The sequence below is a fragment of the Paramormyrops kingsleyae genome, chromosome 13, assembly GCF_048594095.1.
Source record: "Paramormyrops kingsleyae isolate MSU_618 chromosome 13, PKINGS_0.4, whole genome shotgun sequence".
Classification (NCBI taxonomy): Eukaryota; Metazoa; Chordata; class Actinopteri; order Osteoglossiformes; family Mormyridae; genus Paramormyrops; species Paramormyrops kingsleyae.
The window spans coordinates 10,291,742-10,309,915 of NC_132809.1; the positions used below are offsets into that span (position 1 = coordinate 10,291,742).

Sequence of the window (18,174 nt, forward strand, 5' to 3'; positions counted from 1 at the left end):
TTGGGAGGTGGGGGGGGGTTAGGGGGACACTGGACTGTTAGTCGTGAATTAGAATGGGTCATTCATTTGGGGGGGGGGGGGGGGGTGAGGATAAGAACCAAAGACCAGAAAGGACTGTGAATGAAGGTGTTCAATGCAGGCCGTGACACAGTACCCCACAGCTTTTTCTCTAGAACCACCCCCACCCCCATCCACAAGCCTGCATTTACTTTCCGACAGAATTTACACTTCGCATAACACACTAATTCTCTGGCCTCCGCACCTTTTCAGCATCCAGGCGGAGATGCCGTGATATTATTCTGGGAATCCCCGGCCTGGATCGCTCCCGTCGACAGCCAGCCTTTCAAGATCGTGCTCACTGCCGCGAGGCATGGCACAAACGCCGCCATCCGCCGCATCTCATCTACAGATCGGGATCTGCACACATCTCGCACTGGAGGACCTTCTAAATGAGGTCAAGGCGCTGGGATATTATCTGGGGTATCCCTGAAAAATCCTGCCCCCGCGTTGGATTTTTCCCAATGAATGGGCCGGCGATTACCCTGGTTCTAAGCACATGCAGCCCCCCTTCCCGAGAGCGCTGGCCTTCGCCATCAGGGGATGCCAGGCCCTCACAGTCCCTCGATGCCTGGATCTTCTACTGTCTTATTGAGCTCCATGTGCATGGGGGGGGGGGGTCTCTTCTGAGTGACAGCTAAACACGGGTATGAAGACAGTCAGGCACCTGCTCAAGCGCGTGGGCAGAGCGTTCCGGAACGTTCCACTGCGATCCGCCAACAATCCCTCACAATGCCCTATGCTGCCCCGCCCCTTTTAAAAAAATGCTCATACTGCCCCACAGGATCAGGTTTTCACATGAAACATGCTGCCTCTACAGACAATGTTTTATAATAAACCAGGACAAACAGGTCTGATCCTCTTCCCAGCTCCTTCCTGTTTACACACCGATCAGCGTACATGGCTTTGTAAGGTTCTGCATTGTGCACAGCGTAATGTTACATTAGTATAATGAGTTATTCTCTCCAGCGCGCGGTGTTGCCTATAGAAGCTGCTGCTATTGCTGGGGCGCGTCCAGACACGTGTTTGGGGGGGGGGGGTGCATTCCTCCATGGGCGGGTGAGACCACAGCCCAGCATCAGGGCTTCCTGTGATTTCAGAGCGAAGGGCTCTTCCGGGCATTTCCGACCCCACTCGCTGCAACGCCATGAACCAGGGACAGAGTGGGCTGACAGGGGTCTTGAAGTAAAACAAAGTTACTTAATGCCATTCATGGGAAGGGGTATATGTCCCCCCCCCAGAGGGGCATGGATACCCTTTCAGATTGTGGCAGCCCAACACTTCACAGGAGCCCATAAATGTGTGAATTTAGGGCTGGGCGATATGGCAAATATATCACGATTTTTTTCAGGCAGGATAACAATCTACGATCTTATCACGATTCTTTTCCTGTGTGGTTGCAGCAGCTGATGCACTCATGTAGATTCCCCTCGCTGCCTGACTGTCAACACACTCTTTTGAGTGGTGAAAGAGGTTTGTCGTGCTGCCACCCACATTTTGCAGTTGGCTCTTGATTGCACTGTGTTGGTTTTGGAAATTCCAAACAAGTTCCATATTACTGATACTGAATTTTTTTTAGAGACCAGTTGACCATGCAGCTACGCTGCTAAATAGTGAATGTTTTGCACAGTGCGCATTGTATGTTGGGATGAGGGTGTCAAAGGAAAAGAGAGGAAGAAATCCAAGGCATTACCCTAATTTCTGTGATTACTGGTTTACTGGTGTGTCAAAACAGATTTGGCTGACAGAACAACATGCGTGCATCAGCCATAGAACTGCAACTGATAGAATATGCACTGTAGCGCAATACTAATGATCTCTCTGCAATGGCAGATCTTAGGGACATTTTAATCGTTCATGATCCAATATCGCCAGATCACATACTCCTATGTAAAATTATATGTAAATTGTGGCACCTATCTATGGCAGAATGGCACTATGTCATATTTCAAACGCCAATAACAGCGTCATAACAGTCATGTACAGTGCTGCAACAATGTGACAACAAAACCACTTCACCCAGAATGCATAGCGTCTACACCTGTGTGCGTGGAGCAAGGTCGGCCCACAGATGGGGGGGGGTTACTCTTCCACCTGCTGGGCGGGGCTTGCCATTGTATCAATCTCTGCATCTGACAATCGAGCCCCCCCCAAATGGTACAGCTCTGCCTGCTTGGTACTTTTGTTTGTGCTTTAATTAAGAGGGACCTTGCAAGCCGGCAACCCTGAACTCCTTCTTAATTGCCAGCATTTGCATGGGGCTCACTTCAAACACGGAAAGATGCCGGCAAGGGCGGGGGTTGGGGTGGTGGGGGGGGGGGTGCCACAGGCAACAGGGGGCACAAAGACGTCCTTTGAAATGTCCGCACGAATGTCACACGAAACGGTGCACTAATTAAAAACCCACGGCTGCCGGTGCGACGGGAAATGTGTTTATCCATGTGGCCTCCTTGGGAAGTCCCGGGCCTGGGCCCGATTTCGCCACGGCGCCCCCGTCGGCCTGACGTGTGAAATTACGGAAACCCTTTGTAATTAAAAGGGACCCACTTTTGAAGCGCTAAATCATTTAAGGCATTTAAACATGCGCACTTTGATCTACGGCGCTGCACGAAGGGCAGGTATGTAGATTATGGGCCATGATTTATAATCGGGTTCATTAAGGTTATTGCGAATGAATACACATATTAAAATGTACGACTGCTTTTTTGTACACACAGTAAATCTAATCAAATAATTAAAACCCTAAAGGGAAAGGATTATTTATTGTTGGGTATAGGATTAGCTATTAAAGTAAAAGTACACTGGGAAAAGAAACGAAAAACTGAACACAACACAAGCACCTTTCCGTGGAAGTGCATTTAACTAGCTGCCAGGTGGAAATTAGCATTTCTCAGTGTCTTCACCCGTCCGTTTTTCATTGCTTGTGTGCCTCGTGAATCCTAGATTTGGGCAGCAGAGGTTACCCACCTCTGCTGCCCAAATCTAGGATTCAGATCCAGACACTAAAAATCCAAACCAAGATTTTCTTTCAACTACCCAGTTGAGTATGAAGAGTTGCAGTCCCAGAGTACTCAACTGGATTGTTGAAACAAAAATGGTCTGGATATTTACTCTCTGGACCTGAACTACCCACCTCTGTCAGGTAGCTGAAAAATGCAGCATGACGATGCCCCCCCTCCCCCTTTGGCCCCACAGGAAAGCATAATGGGAGGGAGCAAGGAGGTTATCAGGTAAACTGGTACAGCGCCTTCCTGTACCAAATCCTTCCCAGTAACATCTGGTGGTAAGAGCTGAATGCACTAAAATGACTCACTTCTTTTATGAATAAACAGAGAGATTTACGCCTAATAACGTTGGAAGTTTGGCACAGAGGGGGCCCCTGGGCCCTCTACCTCCTCAAGCCCTGCTCCGAACTGGGTCGTCCGGAAGTCACATGACACGAGGCAGCCCAAAAATAGACACCAAGCACCAAGTGGATCAATAACCGAAAAACAATAACAAAAAAACAGGACTCTGGCCTCGCTGAAGGTCAGAGCTTGACACAGGTATCAGAGGACGAGAGAAAATGGAGAGAGGTATTTTAACAGGAGAGATAAGGGTACGAAACTGACAAGGACTGCAGGCTGGCAGCCAGATGTGGGAGAGGCGGTCAGGGGCACGCTCCCTCCTCCCGGCAACAGTGGAACCCGCTAAAGCTGACCACACCCCCTCCTCACCTTTAATCTCCCCCAGCAGATCACTTGTGTTCAGCCTTTCCATTTTCTCCTTCCAGTCCTTAGACAGGAGCTTCTCCATGCAAGAAGATTCTAAGAAAGACAAAAACGTAGCATAGAGAATAAGGCCTTTTCCAGTGAAGGTTTTGTTTCACGTTAATGCCAACCTCATCCCCCCCCCCCCCCACTCCGCTCTGTCACGTTTTCTTTCCTGGCTTCCTTTGACTGCGCGAAACCCTTCACACTCTGAGCTTATGGCAGGAAGCTTTGTGGATCCGCAACATTACAATTGAAGACAGTAACTCTATTTTTCGATACAAAGAAATAAAAAAAAAAACCAAGGTTTGCATGCACAAAGGTGTAACAAAACATTCAGGCAATTCTCAGTATATAAAACTGTCAAGTGGGAATTATATGGTTTACCCTGACGAAACCAAGGACAACAGGATCTAGGACATGAATTGCATGGGTCACATGCAGCATATTTGCCAAACAGAATGAAAAGACAGAATAGAAAATGACTCGACATGAGTCGAAATGACTCACTCTCAGAAAACAACTCAATTTTCCCAGAAAAAGAAGATAAAACACCTTCTATTAAAGAGTTTCAAAATGTAAAAAGAAAGGGAAAAAACTGGCAAAACTCAGCAATGTTAACTGCTCTTTCAGTGTGAACTGCAGGTACTGGGGAATCAAAGGGTGTTTAAAAAGCCATTACAATTACGCCGTGTTACCGTCACGACGCCGATGGGAGCGGAAAGGGGCGCCAACACCCCGGGGAGGCGAGTAGAACACAGGAAAATCCCTCTAATGTGGGACTTTTTACAAATATTTGTAAATGCCAAAGATAAACAGAGTTTATTTCCATTAAAACAAAGATGATGCTGTTTATAGCAATTATAAAAAATGTGAAACTCTCAGGAAACCCACAGCGTTTGTGGGGGGGGGGGCAATGTCAGACCCAAAACCTCCAAGAGGTTTATTTACCCCTTGTCACCCCCCTGCCCAGATGGTAAATAGCTCTGAATTATCTTCCTGCCTATGAAGTATCATGTGACCCTCGAGGGGGTCAGGGGCAGCCAAATATATTATGGTAAAACACAGGATTAGCCGCTGCCATTTGTCTGGCTCCCACATTTTCCCATTTATAGGTATAGTGACGGTGAAATCAGACCAGCTGTGCTGAGGGAAAGCCCCATGGTGGTGGGGGGGGGCTACAAAGGGGAGGTTTTGAATTAGAGGGGCAAGGACCAGCTCGGACAGCTACAGCTTGTCAGTTCCTGAGTGCATCATAGGAGTGGGTACAATCCACCATGGTGAAATGAGGCTTACACTGAATCCCTTGGCGGGGTCAGGATTGACCACCCCTAATGCGACATCAACCACCCCCCCACAACCCACCCCAGCTTTACCGCTCAAGCCGAGGGGCAGTTTGTCCCCATCGAACACAGCTGCTGCCCTCGTTTCACAGACTACAGAGAGGAAGAACCCCTCTCGTCCGACAGTGACCTTTATCATCAGCCATCCCATGGAAATGGTCAGTTCCAGGCTGCAGGAAGCTATGGGAGGCTCATGCGTTCCCCAGTCCCACACCATCGGGCCCCATGATGGAGAGGCTGCCCTAAGCCAAGGGCACGTCACATAGACAAGCGAAAAACCTTCGCTGTCTGCCCAAGGCTGGGGTTTTTTCAGATAACGGCGGTTGGGTGTGATGTGCGCCAGGGACCTTGCTCCGGCCACGCATGTGACCCGGAGCGTGCAGTCACCGGAAGGGCGAGATGTGGTTTGTAAATGATGAAATGAGAACAGCCAGGCAGGAGGGAAGGCAGGAGCTTCCAGGAACGACAACATGTTTCATAAACACAAATGGGCTGACAAAAGGAATAAATCAGCGAACGAAAACAAAAATATATCTCACTGACGTTTGTCTTCAGCAATAAATACTTCACCACTAAATCAAATACCCGCAAATAATTACGAAATACCAGTATTCCTGTGCTTCTCATGCAGAGGAATATGAGAGCGCATTGCAGTCCTCATGACCTATCATATTTGTGTTTCATGAGGCTGCTTTTCTTAGCAAAAAGAAACTAGGAAAACACATACAGTAGTATTCTTCTTGTGCATAGTAGGAAAACCCAGATGAACACTCTCGTATACATGGTGAAAACCTGAAAGCAACAGAACAAATCATCCCAAAAAATGCTATTAAGAATGACATTTGCTTATTGTTTTTGGATTTTAATGATTGCATAAATTATTATTTGCATTACATGGCATATATGGACAAATAATAAAGTTCTGAAAATCATGGGCGTAATTCCCAAAATAGCAGAATCTCCCCTATCAGAACTGCAGGTGTCCTGTGTGTTGGTACTAAATTAAAAGGGAATACATTTTAAATTTGCCAATAATGGCCTTTTTATTTTATTCACACACCACAGGGGGTATGTGACACCCACCTAGCAACTGCATCGCTTCTCAGATTTTATTTACTAAACTGGAACATCTTTTCCTTGAGAAGAAGATCTTAACACTCCCAGCAGAGGGCTCGCGTAAAACTAAATTAGCGACAAGATTTACTCTGCCCACTTAGGAAGAAAATACAGTCTGTAAACTCCGTGTTACACCAGTATTTCATTCCAGCAAGAATCAAGTAGGGAAATTTATTATCCTGGAAGGATAAACAAAGCTGACAGGGCAGAGTTGGGGGGCTGTAGCGTGGGGCACGCTTTACTGTACACGGAGCATCATTCTCCATGATTCCTCACTCTCTGGTGCCGTGTAGAAGGAAGATGTCTTCTTTTTCATCAGCCATTGTGTTAAGAACCAGCCTTCCGAACAATGACATTCCCTCCCACTCGTGAGGCAGCCTGCAGTGGATCAAAACAGGCGCCATGCGGCTGGGGTGGGGAGAGCGGCAGGTCAAGGAGCCTCGCACACTCCCCCCACCCCCCCTCCCAAATAAATCCTACGAAAAAGAACAAAGTGGGACTTCTGAGTCTGCGCATCTGGTGAAAAACACCATGGAGATGTGAGCCAGTCTGACTGGCCCAGTGCCATTGCTACTCAGCTCTCTGGTCCTAATACTTTGGGAGATGCTCTAGAGCGGCAGTCAAAAGTTTGGACACACCCAGCCATATAAAGGTTGGTTTGTACCTTTCTCTATATTTCAGAATAATTATATGGACATAAACACTATTAAATAATATAAATGGGATTATGCACAACCACTAGGTTAGGACTCAGAAGGTTGCCAGTTCTTGTCGTCAGCAGAGTAATCCCACCATTGGGCCCTTGACCATACTGTCTCCTCTACAGCAGTTCCATGAGGTGGCCTCCTGGGATGCTTTTCCAGCTGTCCTGAAGGAGGTCCCACATTTAGGCTGAGCTCTCATTGGCTGCTTTTCCTTCACTTTCCTCCAAAGCCATCTGTACTGCGTTTAGGTCAGGTGGCCAGGTCATGTGATGTGACACCATCTTTGTCGGAGGCTTGGCATGTCTAAACCTTTGACATGTACTGTATCTCCCAGAAGCCCGAAAGCTGTATTATGGAGAGGCCAGGATTCAATGACTAGGGGCATTTTCAAAGGAAGCAACCGGTACCAAAAGATTTCATGACTCCTCCTTCTTAAATGCGATGCGGGAGAGGACAGTCAGTGCTGGCGCCTCAGATCAAATCACTCTCAGAGTGAGGTAAGGAACTAAGGCAAAAAGATGGGGACACACATCTCCACCGATGCTCCTGATGGGCCATTAGTGGAACGGCCCCAGTCCCAGCCCCAGCCCAGGAGATAATGAGCTACCAGCCTCATTCCAGAACAGAACAGCCTGGACGCCGGCCCTGGGAGCGGCTGCTCCCTACGAGATCCTGGCTTCGCTCAGTGACTCTCCCCCACACCGGTACCAAGCCGCACAAAAGCACCAGAAAGCACTGGAATGTTCAAAATAATGACGCTGTTCACCTCCTTCACCAGCCACCCCCCCCCCCCCCCCCACCTTGAGGCGGGGAAAGGAAAACCTGGGGATTACGGGCGGGGTGTCCGGCCGTACTTGGGAAGCAAGTCACCCCGTCTGTTTACACAGATTGATTTTTCGTGTTAATGCAACCCAAGTCTCCGCAAAGAAGCGGCCTTCGGCAAGAGGCCAGAGCTCCTCTGTGTGCCGGCCGCTCGTGCCACATCGCAGGGAGGGAGCCTCCAGTAACGGCAGGAGATCCTCTGATGTCAGGTTAGTCGTGGCAGGGAGAGCGGCGCACCGCCTACCCACCTGGCAGGCAGTTTGCTACGTCACATTAGTGCGTCAGCCCCAGGTGCGCGGGCGGAGCGGGGCCGAGGTGCGCGATAGGGAATCCGCGCGATAGGGAACCCGCGCTAGCGGGACCAAACACCCTGTCTGAGCGGGAGTGAGAGTGCTCGCAGCTGCTGTCAGAAGTCTCAACGGGCAGCATCCAACGTAAAAAAAAAAAAAAAAAAAAAAAAACTCGGCCCTTGTAAAACCCAGAAGGTCAGGAGCTGGGCAAGTGCCAGCAGCCTTAGCTGCCTCTGCTGGCCTGTCTGCCTGCCTCAGGGCCCCAGAGTGTAGCCTCTGGTCCTGCCTCTACACTCAGGTGAGATTTCCTAGTTTTCATTAGCGTCACGACACACAGACTTTACTATGCGAAAATTAATAAACCAGGATGCATCCCAACATGAGATGCCATTAGGAAGCCGGTTTTGTTTAAAGTGCCTCAATCTGCTGCTTCATCACATCCCTCAATGGGGGGGGGGGGTCGATCTCTGGACTGAGGATCAGCCCAAATCACGGTGCAGTCTGAGTCACTCAGCGGAAAACGCCGATTACATAATTTGTCCGCCATCCGCCATTCCCTGGTCCTATTCAAATGACAGGCGCTACTGGCATCGGGAAAGTGGCCAGATGCAAATGAGAAACACACACGCCATCTCATTCCAAGCGCGGGATTGACAGCAACTGCTCAAGGGGGTGTTTTAAAATCCATTCTGGCAACCTGTACATCATAAAACTTCGAGGGCAGGGGTCAGCAGGAGTTGGGAGGGGAAGAAAATATGTAAATGATTGCGGTGTGTACCCATTGATGCTTGCTTCACGTGGAAACCCCCCCTTTGACAGAGAGAGATACCCGAAACAGGAGCTGCGTGAAAACAATGCATCTCCTGCACAAGCAGAGCCAAGAGCTTATTCAGATGCGGAAAATGCACAGTCAGCTGCACCCGGCCGCTTAGAGGATTTCCCCCGGTTCGACAACCGGAATCCACCATGTCCCGTGAGAATCGGCACAGGAGTCCGTCCCAAAACACAGGCAGGACTGTTTCCGGAGCCCCTTTCAGCTGCGTGGCTGACAGTGTGTCCTCCCCCCCCCCCCCCCATGGCCCCACGCCAGCCCATCTGCCATCAACCCCCAGCCCCTGCACGGCTATTGTAATCCCCTGGAACAGGAAGGGGTCACCCCTCCCTCAGCAGCCCCCCAACTGGCAGGATGAGGCCAGGAACCGGACCACTTTCTCCCTACACACCTCAGCATGCAACAAGCAATTACAGGCATATTTATAGTGTGTATGTGCGTGTGCGTGGATTATATTTATATTACATTGTGGGGACCAAATGTTCCCCACAATGTCATAAAAACCTTTTATTTTTACATTGTAGGGACCATTTTTCAGGTCCCCACAAAGATCAGTGAATGCAATCAAAAAACTAAAAATGCCAAAAGTCTCATATTTAGTTTGGTTACTTCTGGTTAAGGCTGGGTTAGGGTAGGATTAGAGTTTTCCCCTTAGAAATGAATGGAAAGTCCCCAGAAAGATATAATTACAAACCTGTGTGTGTGTGTGTGTTCCTAACCACTGAGATACTGCTTCTGACACTGAGCATCATCCATCACCAGGAAGACAAACAGGCCCCCCCACTCTGAAACACCAAGTCTGTATATCAGCCAGTCATCCACTTGGGGGAAATGTCTAATTACCAAATCAATGACTGGCTGACACAAGCCATAAGGATGATCCCCTCCATCGTAAACAGGCGTAAAAGGCTAAATCTGCAGCCCAGGAGAGAACAGAGACAGAGTCAGGAATCGCAAAAACTCTGCATGCACACTGAGCCTTTAGAGATAAAGACCATGTTTTTGGTCTCTAAAAAGTGGGAATATCTTGATTCGGCTCTGCGTGGCATGCTGGTTCAGTCAGGGGCAAGCCTGGCAGTTGGGGTAATTATTATCTTATAAGCATTTTCAAGAGCGACATCTTTAATAACATTAAGAGGGGAAGGCAGGAGCCCAACAGAGCAGAGGCAGCCGTCAAGATCAAGAGAATAATGTAACTTATGCTTAGCCTGGAGAGGAGAGGAGAGGAGAGGAGAGGAGAAGAAGGGAGGACAATAGAGGACAGAAGAGAAGAGTAGAGAGAGGAGAGAAGAAGAAGAGAGGAGAGGAGGACAGGAGAGGAGAGAGGAGAGAAAAAGAAAAAAAGAAGAAGCAGAAGAATAAGAGAGGAGAATAGATATGAGAAGAAGAGGAGAGGAGAGGAGGACAGGAGAGGAGAGGACAGAAGAAGAAGAAGAATAAGAAGAAGAAGAAGAAGAAAAAGAGAGGACGAGAGTTGAGAGTGGAGTCCCTGTAGCCCAAACTGGAGCACGCTGAAATGTGGCAGTGTACTTCTGACCAATGGGAAGCAGAGGAATGCGTTGGGAGGAAACGGTGTCCGGTCGGGGTAGGTGCAGCAGGGCGGCAACAAACTCAGCGCTCACGTAGCTGCCCATGCCCCATGTGACGCAGGAGACGCTCTGTCGAAATCCCCCTGACTCCTAATCACGGAGGCACTAAAACAAGACGCCATCACGGGCAAACAAAACAGAATAATTACGGGGGAGCTCGCACTGAAAGGGGAAGATAACGCGCGGGAACGTGTTTTGTCATTCCGGAGACAGTCGCGGAGACAACAGCCGTCGGATGTGCCAAGCGTGCGCCAAGCCTCCATAATCAAAGCGTTATTGAAGAAAGGGTTTTAAAAAAAGGGCACTAATTGCAAGGGACCAATCTGTACGTAATAGGTTATACACCCGGGCGGAGCAGCACAATGCAAACGCACATGGGGGGGTAAATAACGGGGGGGGTTAAAAAAAAACATTCCCTGTATCCAATAGAATGCCGTTGCTCATTTTCAGGCAATTACCTTCACTCCTTGTCAACAGTTTTAATAACCTCCATCATTTCCAGAAGACTTTTTGCTTCAGTTAAATCATTTCCAGCTCTTTAATATGCAAATGCGCATGCCGGTGCGCATGGCTGAGACGCAGCGCCGCCGCCAGCTCGGCATGCGCCGCCGCATTGTGCAGCACCTGCGCTCCGGGGACGGGCCTTGCTAATTGACACCTAATACTTTTCATTATTCCACTTAGTGAGCAGCGGCCCCGTTAGCCACCTGTGGGCGCCATCGCCAGCGAGGGCTCCGCTGCCCCAGCCGCATCTCCTGCAGTCAGCTCGGCTCGGCCCGGCCCGGCACCCAGAACCCAGAACAGGGTGCACACTTCAGGGGAGGTCACTAGGGCTGTTTTTGGGGACCTAAGCCTTAAAATGCTTTTTAGCGTGGAAGAAACGTGCATTAACCTGTTTAAAAAGTGTGTTGGGGCAGTACAGGGGTGCAGTGGTTAGTACTGTCACCTCACACCTCTGGGACCTGCGTTCCAGTCTCTATCAGGGATCCATGCATGTCGAGTTAGCATGTTCTCCCCATGTTGTCATGGGGTTTCCTCTGGGTGCGCTCCAATTTCCACCCACCCCCCTTCCAAAAATAGAGGCTAATTGAAGTTACCAAATTGAGTAAATGGTGTTTGTGTGTGTGCGCCCTGCAATGGGTTGGTGCCCCATCCTGGATTGTTCCCTTCGTTATGCCTGTAGCCTCCAGGATCAATAGGCTCTGCACGATGAGCCCAAACATCCAGACCAAGCTGGTCCCATCCAGGCTGCACCCAGGCCTTATTTCCACGGAAAGTCACCTGATATTTGTGCCAGCCCCACTGGCATCCAAGTGAACAGTGACGCGAAGAGACCCTCCCCCAAGGCAGTGGATCATGCAGCTGGCTCGCAGACAGCATGGGACTCTGAACCGGGGCACGGAAGGAGTGGCTTGGGATGTTGCGTTGGCAAGTGGCTGCAGCTGACTCTGCCCTAATCATGAAGCACGTCAGAACACGTCTGAGCTTTCGCGGAGTAAATGGAAGGCAGGAGATGCAAGAGGCTGGCAGGTTCCTCATGCTCCTGTAAGGGGACTCCAGCTTCCATTGATGAGGATGCTGGGGCCTCCCCATCCAGGTCTGGGTCAGCCGATCCCTCGGCCAGCCGCCAGAGGACCACAGCTGGCTGGCCTGCAGACGAGAGGAGGTGAGTCAGCTCCCCCCCTGCGTCCAGCCCATGGGAGCGTATGGCAACTCCTTCCCACCTCTGTGCAGGAAACAGCGGCACATGTGGAGGATTAGGGATCCAAAGCAAGAACAAGTCAGAGGTGGCCAGTGCACATGCCGGGATCCAGGAGGCCAAGGACTTCCGGAAGCACTTTCCAGAAAAAAAGCCTTGGACATGAGATTAAAAGGAGCCTTCAATCCGCCAAACAAAGTCCCACCCACCACAATTCATGAGAGAATAAAAGTGGGGAAAAGAAGTTAAACTCCCCAAACCTGGAGAGAGAAAGAAAACATCCAATCAAAAGTGTGCAAGGAGAGACAAGGAGCCGAGATAAACCCGTATTTGAAGCCCAGGAATAGGCGTCTCCAGCAGGCCCTAAACCAGGCAGCAGGAGGTACAGCTGGCAGCCAGAACCAAAGTCTTCAGATGATGTGACTTGGCCTTCAAGTGATGGAACTTGTAGTGTCGTGAGAGCCCACCCCCACTGGGACACCCCCCAGAACTGGGCCCCATTAAAGCTTGGTGATGGAACGGAACCTGTCTCCCCATTCAAGAGGGTGAGGGGCCCTCAAAGAACCTCAGAGCCCCCTCTCCACTGAAAGCATCTGGACATTTGGTCAGATCCTCTAAACCAGTCTACAAGATGGGGGGGGGGGGGGTAACTGGAAAGGAAAAGGTACTTAATACAAATCAGCAACTCTAGTTAAGGATGCCAGAGTGTGTAGGGGAGGGGGGGGGGGCTGCAACCAGGCACACAAACTGGTTTCTCCTCCAAGGCACACTTAATGAAAGTACACTGGCATGAGACTCTGGAATCGATGCGGAATCCTGTACTGTGAGGATAAGCATTCTGGGTGGGGGGGGGGGGGTCTGTGAACCTAATTTCAATTTATAATTTTCATTTCACATCAGTAATCATTAAGGCCCACACACTGTAATAAATTATAATAATCTGAAACAAGATTTTAATTACTGGGTACCTTGCAGGAAAACCGATTCTTTTTTCCCCCCAATTCTACACCCTGCAATCTAACTGTCAGACATAAACTTCTTTTGCTAATCAATCCCACAAAAACATTCACTTTTATTCATCTATGTTAAATTAACGTAAGTGCATGTATAATGCGGCCATTAGCCATCTTGGCCTGTAGGCAAAGCTTTAAAAAAAGCAGTAACCGATATCATTCATGTGCATCAGAATGTGCAGGCGAGGGTCACCAAAATTTTATTTCACCACATGATGCACGTCAGGGAGACGGATGTCACATGGCGTTGGGCTACAAGACTCGCCGTTAATGAAACAACCTGAAAATGTCTGGCCCCTACAAGTATTAAAAAAAGCACTTGTGCCAAACACTCTCATCCCTATCAAGCACCCCTTGGTACGGCAGCATTACGATGCAACTGTTTCAATGTCAGTAAAATAAAAGGCCTTTCTTCCATGTTTTTTGAAATCATCTGCCATTAATTTTCGTAATTAGGGAGGCAGAACAATGTGAGCTCAAGCTCCGTGACATTTTCAGTTGCCGCAGTGCGGTAATTAAACTTAAGGACGATTTTGCCGTGGTCTCTGTCGACAGGAACGCCATGAGTCCATGAGTCACGCCTGGTGCATCACAGACTCCTGGTCCAAAGGTTGCTATTTTTACACGCCGGGCTCCATCGTTGGGGCCGCAGCACCGAGCCACGGTCCGCCGGATCAGCAGGACACACTGGCACCAATCTCCTGGGCTGTTACTGCTGGGCACATTTCACAGCCTCAATCGAGAGACACCTGGAGGACCGGAAGAAGGAACGTGGCAGCGGCATCCACACGGCACACTTCTCTGGCTTTGCTTCATTCTTAGCCCTGACAGTGAGTTGCCATGAACCCCCAGATGCATTCTGAAGTCCAGGAAGTGGATGTGACATCCCCCCGCCCTTCCACACCCCCCTCCCTGGAATCAATGGACCATTGTTCGCTCAGCTATCAGCAGCTACGTGGGTCGTGTTTGCTTTTGAACCAACCTATTCTCTATCTGCACCCCCCACCTGCCAAAGAAATAATGGAGGTTTCCCAAACAGGTCAGGGAGGTGGGGTGGGGGGGGGGTGGCAGGGGAGAATTTGTGGGTGGGAAAAGCGGCTTCACCTGCAACTTTCAGACCTTGTGTTTACACTCTGAAAGAGGAGAGGTATAAGAGCCAAAGGTCCAGGATGGACAGAAAACACTAGAATACATGAAGAAGTGTCTGGGCACAGAGACACCCATATCACCAACTGCAGGGGACTGCTGCGCCGGGGGCGGAGCCACAGACAAGCACCCAGCTGTTATTGGTAGCTGTAATTCCCCAAAGCAGACCCTCAGCCAATCAGAGGGCCTCCAGCAGACCATGTTTCCCAGAGGGGCACCAGGAAGGCAAGCGAGCGGCCCAACATACACGCACATGTGCAGGATACCGCCAGCTTTCCCGCGGGTGACAGTGCGAGCAGGTCCCATCTTCTCACAAGGGGTACGGTGGGGGCTGTAAAATCATTAGTCACCCCGACAGCCACAGAAGGGGTGTCAGTTACCGGGTCACTATTTTCATCCCTGTCAGGTGACATGGGGCCCTTGTCTGGTCCGGAATGTGCCCAGGAAACCGGAGTCCCAGAACAGGGCAGGGACAGGGGGCTAGAGCCCCATGACCTCACCTGATGACGTCCGCACTCACACACGCACACACACACACAGGTTTGTAATTATATCTTTGTGGGGACTCTCCATTAATTTCTATGGGGGAAACTCTAATCCTATCATGAGAACCTTAACCCCCACCCAGCCCTAACCTTAACCATAAGTGACCAAACTAAATATGAGACTTTTGGCATTTTTAGTTTTTTGATTGCATTCACAGATCTCCGTGGGGACCTGAGAAATGGTCCCCACAAAGTCAAAATAACAGGTGTTTATCACTTTGTGGGGAACATTTGGTCCCCACAATGTAATATAAACATAATCCACACATACACACACACAGCCCCATCTGTCCCCACGCAGTAAAGCTTTTCGGCATCTGCCTGTCTCCAGGTCCGTTCTCATTTACAGAAAGTGATGCTGTCTGTCTCAGCGCCACAGGGTGGCCCTTGGGGGCTGTTAACCAGCCCGGCGTCCTCGTCCAGCTTGGCTGGTGTGGGTCACACAGCACAGAAAGGCAATTAGGAGCCCACATCCCCCCCCCCATCCCCCCCCGGAACCACTTGCCGCCACCACAAAAATAAAAGACACGGAGGTGCTGGGACAGGCCCTCGTTTGGGCCTTTGATACAAATGGACCCCTGTCCCACCCCGGTTGGATTTGTCTCAGACATACCGACACCCACCCCCCCTTGCTTCAACTTGGGGGGGGGGCGTCCGGAGTGCGGTGTGGGAAAGTGACACAATGGAAGCATTGTGGCTCCCCAGGGCACTGTGTGTGTGTATGGGGGGGGGGGGGGGGGTTGATGGTCGGTTGGTGGATGAAGTCAACAGCTGAACCTGGGGGGGGGGGGCTGGAATGCTCCCCAGCAGTTGCTACTGTTGACTAGTCAGAATATGAGAAGCAGAGCAGCAATGGGGACACGTCAAAGAATGGGGCATTGAGCCGGCGGCAGCTGCCTGTTTTGTCACTGGGATCGGTGGGGTGGGGGGGGGGGTGGGGCGGGGAGGTGGGGGGTGTATGGTGCCACCATCCTGCAGTGAACCGCTGGTTTGGGAGGCTCATCCTGCGCCCGGTCAGAGTTCCTGGTGCACCCTTGTTTGGAGACTCCCCTACTCCCCCAGTTATATTTTTAGTCTTGCACTGGGGGCAGCAGCAATGGCCTAAAGTTCCCAGGGGCCCAAGAGCTAAGGTCCAGGAATCTTCTGTAAGTGTTTGCATGTCACAGCGGGCAGGGGGCCCATGTCCCCCTCCCCCCCAACATAATCTATTTGGCATCTGCTTCTCCAGGTGCGAGAAGAGTTGGGGGGGCATCAGATCACACATTCCAACTGGAGTCTCTCCACAGCCCTGATGGGAGATGGGATCCCACAAGACACACACAGTCTCACTCCGGAATACACGCACAAGTGTGCTCCACTTTCCAAAGGTGGGCATTATTCAGGATGGGGGACTTGGTGGGGGGAGATGGCAGATTTTCTTCCTCAGGGGGGGCGACTGAGGGTTTGAAGCATGGCTCCGGAAGGAACCAGTTCACCTCGGCCACTAGCTATACAGCCCTGTAGCACACGCAGGACGTGGGGAGCTCCTGTCAAACTGCATTATAGCAAACACCCCTGCTAATCAGGGGCAAGAAAGCAGGCGGGCGACACAGCGCCTGGATACTGAAGGGGGGACAATGATAGGGGGGCAATGCGTGTTACTTACTGCATTACAGCCTAGCCACAGCATTTTATTTCACACCAAAGGCTCTCAGTTGGGGATTTGCCCACACACGGCACCCCCTCTCCCTGCCCCACACAGACACATATAAGAATCTTGATCACAAAAATGGGGGTTTGCGAGCAACAGAGTGCAACCCGGGCAGGCCGGCCACTCCGGGGCTGTAAATGACCCCGCAGCCAGGGGCTTTGTCAGGCTAATCTGGCCGCTGGCTTAAGCCTGATCCTATTCTCTGGTGCTGCTTTCACCCCGGCCTGGACCCCGTCCTGCCAGGAGCAACGGGCAAGGGTGCCCCGCACAGGGCCGATTACGTGTATGTAATCTGTTAATGACATCACAGCACAGCAGGGGGGGGGGGTCAGGAACACAGATATGGGGGTGTGTTAGGAGTTAACGGGGATTTAGTGGGTGGGTCAAGGGTTCATAATACATAACCGCTTGGGACATGTTTGCTGAGGGGCAAGCAGCAAGTGGAACTGCGGTAAAGAGGCTCGGGGAAAATTAGGCCATATTTAAGACTTTTGCCATTTTTTGATCACATTCACAGATTTTCCTTAAGTGAGGTTATCCAAATGAGGACCTGAAAAATGTTCCCAAAAGTAAGGATGTTTCAGGTTATACCACAATTTGGGGACATTTTGGTCCCCAAATGTGATCTATGCAAACCCACACACACACACACACACACAAACACAGGTTTGTAATTATATCTTTGTAGGGACTCTTTATTTATTACTATGGGGAAAACTCTAATCCTATCATGACAACCTTAACCCCCACCCAGCCCTAACCTTAACCATAAGTAACCAACCAAAATACAAGACTTTTTTCGTTTTTTGATTGCACACACAGATCTTTGAGGGGACCTGAAAAAAGGTCCCCACAACGTCAAAGTTACAGGTTTTTATTACATTGTGGGGGACATTTGGTCCTCACAATGTAATATAAACCTAATCCACACACACACATACACACACACATGCATGCACCTGCTGGAAAAACAGTCAACTGCAATTTGATCTCCAGGCCTTAGCTGGGGCGGGTCTGACTGTCAGGGGGTAGAAGTCCAGTCATGGCCAAAGCCAGCCCCCCCCCACTGCCAGGCGAGTGTCACCCAGGGTCATGCAGGGCAGCTTATCTCACCACGGCTTGGAGTCTGTCCAGTGACACACTTCTTCTGCTTCCTCATAAATCCCCCATGGGGAGGGGCAAAGGGGCAGCAAATGGGGGAAATTCACCGTACTCCCCCCCCCCCCCCCCCCCACACACACCTATTCACTCTTTATCCCATAGATTGCATGTCTCTCGTTGTCAGAAAACTACTGGCTTAGTTTTGAGCAGAACTAGAGGGAGCGCCATGTTAAATTTCAGCACAGGCCGCCAGCTTAAACCAAGCGAACTGGATGATCCCACAAATTGGCACCAGGGACCTCCCACCAGGAAGACGAGAGAGGGAACAGTGGGGTCTTCCAATGGGAAAACGAGGGCTGTGGCACAGCACAGCATCCCCCCCACCCCCACCCCCACGCTGATTCTGACTCCCTGCCACATCGCTAACTGAAACATGTAATGCTGTAATTCAAACTAGCCAGGGTATAAGCATGGATTA

The 18,174-nt window shown here is 50.4% G+C and overlaps 1 protein-coding gene across 16 annotated transcripts in view; it reads right to left on the reverse strand.

The window, feature by feature from the left end:
* Positions 1–18,174, reverse strand: part of LOC111842589 (SRY-box transcription factor 6) — a 154,969-nt gene that overhangs the window by 69,449 nt on the left and 67,346 nt on the right. For 14 of the 16 annotated variants that reach the window (XM_072698154.1, XM_072698165.1, XM_072698152.1 and 11 more), the window contains one exon: positions 3,774–3,863. The exons of the other annotated variants lie outside the window; for them this stretch is intronic. In XM_072698154.1, coding sequence (XP_072554255.1) covers positions 3,774–3,863 — 90 coding nt within the window. The remainder of the gene's footprint in view (positions 1–3,773; positions 3,864–18,174) is intronic. 16 annotated transcript variants of the gene reach the window in all.